Raw genomic sequence first — 7,890 nt, 5'->3', positions numbered from 1 at the left:
TCCCTAGAAATGCATCCCTCATTTTCTGGGAAGCTCCAGACCTGAATCATATGGGAAATCAGGTTCAGCTCCCAGAAGACCTTCAGAGACAGAAGGATGGGCTTGGTACATGACTGCTGAAGTGCTCAGCTGTGGCAGGTGTCAGAGGGCTGAGTGGCAATGAAAACTGATCCTGCCTGGGCTGGTGTAGCCAGGAAGACCAGTGTAGGTGGCTCTGGGAAGTGCATCTCACTGACCCTCAAGAACAGGCAGCTAGGGCCCTGCCCCCAGCTATCCTGCTGGCTTCATACAAACCTGGCAGCTTTTCACCTCCTGACAGCTCAGGAAGTGAGAGTGGGGAGCCTGATGTAGCTGGATGGTCACACTCAGGACCAAACCCACAGGTAACCCAGGGGCTCCCTGCCCAGCTCAGCAGTGGCTGGTATCTGACCTATGGTGAGCAGACCAGAAAAACAGAAGGCCCCAAAGCCCAATGCCTTGGGGACCAGAAGGTTCTTTTTGGTTTGATTCTATTAATTTATTATGATTGGCACAGTTAAACCCAGGGGTGGGAATGCTGTAGTCAAGGATTAAGTCCATCCACAGTGACAGCAGCATTCTCCCTTCAGAGGAACCACGTCCCTCCCAAAGCCTGCCCCTGCCCCAAGACTGGCACTAACTGGATACCATAGTCATCATTAAGGAATGATTGATTGGCAGCTGCTGCACAAATCAAGAACACGTGGCTGTGTAGTTTGGGCTGGAAGGGAGTGATGCCAGCTCACACACTTCACTTGGTCCCTGAGGTTTCACTCCATCAGGTCTTCTTGTCTCCCTTAGAGGGTTCCAAGTGATGGATGTCATAAAAGGAAAATGGACCCCTTCTGCCTGCCCTGGAGTGGGCCTGTCAGATTGGGATTCTTGATCCTAGACAGAGGCTGGCTCAGCTCTGGACCAGGTGGCACCTTGAATGAGCTTGACCACCTTGTCAAAGGAAGTGCTGCCCTCTCTGGTTCCCAGATGCGAACTTGCATTCAGTGTGTTCACTCTGCTTCTCTTGACCTCTGTCCTCTGGCACAGGTGGATCAGGGGCTCTAAGAAATATTCTGGAATTCAGAGTGAGGATGATCCCTTTCCAGCATGCTGTAAGAGAACAGAGAGAGTGTTCAGATTTGACAAGAATTCTCAACTCTTGTCTGGAAAAGTGACACAGGATTCACTTGGGTGAGCTGTTCCAGGGTCCCCTCCTGAATTCCTCCCTCCCAAGCTGAGAGCTAAAAACACTATCCAGAGACAGATGTTTCTGGAAAATAACTCTTAAGACAACTGTGGATCCAGGTGAAGTGGTGCAGGCCTATAATCCCAGCTACTTGTGAGGCTAGTGCAGAAAGACTGCTTGGGCAATTTAGTGAGACCCTGTCTCAAACAAAATATAAAAAGGGGTAGGGGGCATAGCTCAGTAGTAGTGTACTCCAGGTTCAATCCCCAGTACTCAAAATAAAAGAGACAACAGGGTAAGAAGTCAGTGAATTGGGCTAGCCTGTGGCCCAGCCACCAGTAGAGAGGAAGCTCCATGGAAGTCCCTTTAACACAGTTCTGCTGCCCCTAGCTCCACCTGTAAAATAGGAATGAAAGGAAATGAGGGAACCTGGGGAGGTAACAGCCTGGCCAAGAAGCAGTGTTAGCCTGATCCTTCCCTACCTGCCCCTCTGCCTGACTCCTGGAGGATTAGGAAGCCATCTGCAAGGGGTAGTCAGCCAGGATGGGACACCCACAGGAGAAGGACTGGGAATGAAGCTGCCATTTCTGGGTGGGAGCAGGAGGAAAAGGAACCCTTTTAGGATAAAGTTCCATTATAAGCCTGGGTTTAGAGCCCTATATTACCCAATCAAAATGGCTGGGATGAAGAGGAGACCAGCTCCCAGGAGGAAGGGGAATCCCTTCATGAAGTTCAGAGTGGCTGGATAGAGTGAGTTGAAGATCCCGGAGGCTGCCAGCATGGCCAAGCTACTCACACAGGCCACAGCAGAAAAGAGAGCACCTGTGAAGAAATAAATGATACACTCTGAGGGCTGGGGGAGAAGCTCAGTGGTGGAACACATGCCTATCATGTGCAAGGCCCTGGGTTCAATCTCCAGAACCAAGGGGGGGAAAAAAGTCAAGTTCCAGAGTTAAAAAGACTCAGGGTAAAATCCTGGTACCACCACCACTTCACAGCTGTGAGACCCAGGGCAAGTCACTTAACCTCCCTCTCACCTATGAATCCTACCACATCAAATATCATGATAAAGATTCAATAAAATTATGCATGGAAAGCATCCCCCACAAAGGGGCTACTACGTAAGTGGCTGCTTTTAAATCCACAATAAAAGTAGAGGTGATAGCTTCTAATGAAAGCCTGATGGAAATGTTTTGTTTTGTTTTGTTTTGGGGGGGTTATCCTCTTTGGAATCATCTCCTATTTGGTATCAACTGCTGGTTTGATTCCCAGTTTCAATATTCATAGCTGTGATCACTGAAGAGTAGCTTATCCTGATGGGTTTCTGTTCCTCCTCCTGTAAAATAAGGCTAACAGCTACTTCAAAGGTTGTCAGCAACTTACAGCTCACATGTAAAGCATGTATCACAGGGTGCCTACTGGAGGTAGCTAGTAAATAAAGGCTGTTTTCTCCTTTTCCCCTTGACATGTCTGGACCCAGTGAAAAGTACTGGGTAAAAAGCTTATTAAGTGAGTGAATGAAGGCAGCTGGGTTCTGGTGACACCTGAGCCCATGGTGGGCTGTGTAAACCACCAGATATCAACAGATCCTGTTTCCAGGACAGATGTTTCCAGACTGAAATATAAGGACCCAGAAGACTGAAGAGCTATCTTTTATAGCTATGCCAGCAGAAACCAGTTTGCACAAATGAGCAACGACCCAGTAGAAATTGAGATTAAACTGTCAGAGCTGAAGGGTTTGTAAATGTGTCACCAAGAGCAAGCCACTCAGTTACACAGAAGGAAATGGAGGTCCATGACAGAGCCAGGGCTGAAACCCAGCTCCTGAGACCCAAATTTGCATCCTAGCTCCTGAGTGACTTTGATTGAATAGATTTAACTCTCTAGGGCTGTTTCCCTACCTGTCCATTGGGGTACAAGATTGTTTATTTCCTCTGGGTTTGTACACTCTGACCCTAGAAAAGCAGGGAACCCTAGAATCATCATGGATGGAAGAACTGAGGTCTGGAAAGAGTAAATCTTCCACTCCAGTTATCAAGAAAAAACACAGGCAAGTGCTGCTGATTGCAAAAATCCAAGGCGGTGCCAACATCCACCAGGCCTAGGCCATCGGACAATAGTGCATTTGTCTTGGCTACTTCTCCCAGATGGGAGGAAGACAGGCTGTTCCTCCACCTGGCTGCCCAGTTCAGGTAACACAGGGCATGAGGAACCAGATGAAGATTGATTCTGATACTCACCCTGCTCAGACTCGCCCACCAGCTTGGACAGCTTGGCCCGGATGATAGGTGTGATGACTAATGACAGGAAGAGTAAGCCATACCCTGTGAAGAAATAGATGTATCAGGAAAGTGGGGTCAGGGACAGGCAGAGAGCTCCTATACATACCTATGTGGGACTTAAGTTAGACCCAGGAAGAACTTTCTTGATGGTGAGGGTGGGAAGAGCATCCTTCTCTGGGTTCACCTATCGGCTATCTCTTTCAAGAATGGGTGCTGATTCCCACCAATGGCTTTGTTGTCAGAGTATCTCTTATGGCCACTACAGACATCACCCATCCATGGAGCAGTTAGTGGGAGGTGGCAGGGCACAGAAAACAAGCACGGACTTTGGAGTCAACCCCAAGTTCAACATCTAATGCCATTGCTTACTATGTGTGTGCCCTGGGTACCTCCCTGAGCCCAACTCCCAGTCTATAAAAGGAAGATTGTAAGACATTCATCACAGGATAGTTCTGCAGTATAGGGGACTGAAAAACACCAGGTCCTAAATCCTGGAATCTGTAAATGATGCCTTATTTAAAAAATGGGCCTTTGCAGATGTGATTAAGGTAAGGATCTTAAGAAGGACAGATTATCTTGGATGATCACATTGGGCCCTAAATGAAATCATACATATACTTTCCAGCAGACGGACAATTTGACACAGACAGAAGGCACAGAGATAAGGCAATGTGACCACAGAGGTAGAAATTGGTGATGTGATCATGTGTGAGAAGTGCCAACAGCCACCAGAAGCTGCAAGAGGTGAAAAACAGATTCTCTCCTAGAGCGTTTAGAGGGAGCACTGCCCCATCAACACCTCAATTTCAGTCTGGTAATATTGATTTTGGACTTCTGGCTTCCAAAACTGTGAGAGAATAAATTTCTGTTGTTTTAAACTTCCCAATCTGTGTTATTTTTTTTTTTTTCAGTACAAGGGATTGAAAAGATGCTCAGAGGTTGTGTTCTACTACTGAGCTACATCCCTAGTTCTATTTATTTATTTATTTACTCTAATTTTGAGATAGTCTGGCTAAGTTGCTGAGGCTGGTCTTGAACTTGCAATCCTCCTGCCTTGGCCTCCTGAGTCACTGGGATTACAGGTGTGCACATTAAGGACATAGTAAATATAAGCTCCTTTTCCTTTTGTACTTAGTTATTTATGGGTATACCCTGTTTTCTTCATAACTATTCTTCCTACATGACTGTTGTCAGTATATGATGAAGCACCCCAAGAACACTTCAGGTTTTAGGACACCCAAATTCCACTTGGAGTCTCCCCAGAATAATGGCAGTATCTTCATCCTCTCTGAACCCCCAAGGGTTGCAGGTATGAATGAAAGGTACCTGGTCCCCCTGCTTCATTATCAGACAAGAAACTGAGTTAAGAAATCTGTGACTAATGAATGGTTGACTTTGTATACAACATATTTTAGGACTCTATCAAAATAAATCTGTCCCTTTAAAACAGTTAATTTCTTCATTCCTTTGCCAGCCACACAGCTGGGGGGAAAAAAAACAAAACAGAGAGAGAGATGAGGAAGCAGGGAGAAGAGGAACTGAGCAAGCAGGCATTTCAGATCTGTGGTGTGAGAAGACTGGCTTCAAAAAAAAAAAAAAAGCAAAAACCCAACAAAGTTGATTGAGATACTTGAGGTAGGTCCTGTGGTTCTTATCAGAGAAGCGAGTATCAAGGCATTAATGGCATGAACTTTGTTTAAGAACACCATGAATAGGCTATGGGAGGCCAAGGGGTGAAGCAATTAGTCTATGAGCCATACTTTTGTCTTTTGCTCTAATTACTAACAATATTTATGGTTGATACTGTGCATTAATTACTTTGGCTATTTAAAGGCTATATTTTCCATTTATCAAAGATGGCATTTTGGGGGGCTGGGGTTGTAGCTCAGTGGTAGAGCACTTGCCTAGCACGTGTGAGGCACTGGGTTTGATCCTCAGCACCATACAAATAAATAAAATAAAGGTGTCCACCTATAACTAAAAATATTTTTTTTAAAAAAGGTGGCATTTTCTGGGTTTCTTAGTTATCTGTCCTCTGGCAGGCAGAAGGCATAACATGTTTCCAAAGACACAGGTCTGAACCACATTAGGGAGCAATGAGTGGCTGGCCCCCAATTTTGTCCCAGTGCCTCTGGGACTAGCTATCCCTGAGCCCATATACTGTACCTGTGAACATGAGAGCTGTAATGGTAGCAAATGCAAACACCACCAACCCCAGAATGTTGAAGGTCAGACCAATCTCAGCCACCCAGGTGTCGGCCAGGCAGCACTGCAGAAGCCGAAGGCCCAGCAGACTGGTGAGGTAGGGGAGTTGCTGGGCCGCAGAACCATAGCCAATCAGCCTGGAGTCCCAGCACAGTGGTGTGCTCAACTCATAGATGGTCAGGATGTCCTGAGCCCCAAAGTGCACGGTGATCACCAGGAAGAAAGCCAATGAGTACAGGGCTAAATGCTTCCTGGACTTTTCCGGGGCTGGAGACAGGTAGAGGTGGACAATGGATCGATGATGACGGAGAGTGAATAGCCGGGTGGATTTTGGCTCCTTCAACGTCTCGCCAAAGCAGAATGCTGCATATAGAGTCATGACTATTAGCAAGGCCAAAGCCAACCAGAAGGGGTTAGCATAACCCTGGGCCCGGAGCCAGTGACCCCCAAGGAGGCTTGCCAACATCCCAGCCACGCCAATGCACGCTTCCAGCAGAGCCATTCGGAAGGTGCGGCTGTGGTTAGAGCTGACATCTGCTACGGAGGCAAAGCTAGCAGCCAAGAGCCCATTGAAGTCACCGAGGAAGGCACAAAGGATGCGGCCTAGCACAAAGTAGCCGACGTGGAGTTGGAGCTGCACCACAAAGATGGACACCACAGCTTGCAGCAGCAGGCCAAGCGAGGCCAACACCAGCAGCGGGCGGCGGCCCACCTGGTCACTCCAGGCTCCAAGCAGCGTGGATGAGAAGATATCCACCAGGAAGCCGCCCACATTCATGTACAGGGTCCAATGGGAGGTAAGGGTTTCCACTTCCTGGGGGAACACAATTATTAGGATGCAACTCCTCAGTGGTTGCCTACCACTGAGATACAGGGTTGAGAACTTTCTTTGGAGGCCTAAACTTCAGAGAATCTTCATACAAGTCTCAAAAACAGTCACCGGAGGGTACAGTGGGACGAGGAAACGGCCCCATTTCTCTACCTTTCCCCCTTTGTTAATTGCCCAGGGGATGCCCTACGCTGCAATTCTCAGGCAGGATCCCTGTGCTGGGGGCGGGGGGTGGGGGGCAGGGCACCCTGCAATCACAAACCCTCCTTCCCGCAGGCCCCGCCCCTCGGCAGCCCCCACTCTCGAGGCCAGGGCCCGCCCCGCGGCCTTCCACCCTTGCCACGCTGTTACCTTCATCCTGGGGTCCACGCTATGGTTGCCGCAGTTCCCTCGGTCGCGAGTGCCATTGTAGCCGAGATCCGCGCTGAAACGGTGCCACAGATACTGCGTGGTGACCGGGCCCTGCAGGACCAAGGCAAAATTAGCCAGGAAGACAAGAGGCTCCACAGGGCCACGGAACAGCACAGGCGGCGCGCGTGGAGTGCGGGACTCGCCCGCGGGGCTCGCTTGCCCCTCCATGCGCGTGCGCGTCGGGGGCCTGCTGGAGGCCGGCGGCTGGGCTGGAGCGTGACTCGCCGCCCCGGATCCCCGGCTGGAGGCCAGGACCTGCGCTGTCTGCGCCTGCGCCCGGGTCCAGCGTCCCTTCTTAAATTCAGGTGGGGCGGGGCGTGGTACTCACACCCCAAACTCTTGCTGGGCGTGCTCTAGGCTGGGAGTGGGCGGCGAGGAGCTCTGCAGGCCTGGCCTGCAGGGTGACCTCACGTGTACTGTGCGGGAGGATACCGCCCGGTAGCCCTCACTCCTAGGCTCAGAAACACTTTGACAATAATAACATCAATAATTAACATTTATTGAACACTTACTGTATACTGGACACAGTATTAAACTTTTGTGTGCATTAATCTTCGAACAACTTAATAGGCTAGCCACACCTATTATCCAAATCTACAGATGTAGAAGCAAGGTCAACTGGCACTCAAGCAGAGCTAGAGGAGCACATGACTGCAGATGCCTGGGCTGATGTTCTGCAGTACTGTGCAGAGGCAACTCGGATGGAGGCGTGGAGGCGTGAAGGCGTGGAGCCCGAAACCAACTGCCCGGGCTGGACTACTTGGGCTCTGCCACTGCCTGGGGCATACCACTTACCTCCCTGTACCTGTTTCTTCATAATAAAACCTGCCTTAAAAAGTTATTGGGAAAGAACAGTGTCTGATACGCTGAAAGTGCTATTATTTTTAATAGTAGATTCTCACTTGCCCCACTCTTGAGCTAGGATCCCTTTCCTGCAAAACTAATCTTGTTTCTGGGGCTGGGGT

The 7,890-nt window shown here is 49.1% G+C and overlaps 1 protein-coding gene across 1 annotated transcript; it reads right to left on the bottom strand.

Annotated features, from left to right (window-relative positions):
• Positions 1–472: 472 nt before the first annotated feature.
• Slc46a1 (solute carrier family 46 member 1) lies at positions 473–7,190 on the bottom strand. Its single transcript, XM_047545133.1, has 5 exons — positions 6,866–7,190; positions 5,647–6,499; positions 3,439–3,522; positions 1,864–2,020; positions 473–1,122 (listed from the first exon to the last, which is right to left on the bottom strand). Exons 1-5 carry the CDS (start codon positions 7,091–7,093, stop codon positions 1,074–1,076), a joined length of 1,371 nt encoding a protein of 456 aa, XP_047401089.1. The 5' UTR covers positions 7,094–7,190; the 3' UTR covers positions 473–1,073.
• Between the last annotated feature and the right edge of the window lie 700 nt (positions 7,191–7,890).

The sequence above is a fragment of the Sciurus carolinensis genome, chromosome 3, assembly GCF_902686445.1.
Source record: "Sciurus carolinensis chromosome 3, mSciCar1.2, whole genome shotgun sequence".
Classification (NCBI taxonomy): Eukaryota; Metazoa; Chordata; class Mammalia; order Rodentia; family Sciuridae; genus Sciurus; species Sciurus carolinensis.
Note: the sequence above shows the minus strand (reverse complement) of the source record. Positions and strands in the feature narration are given on the sequence as shown.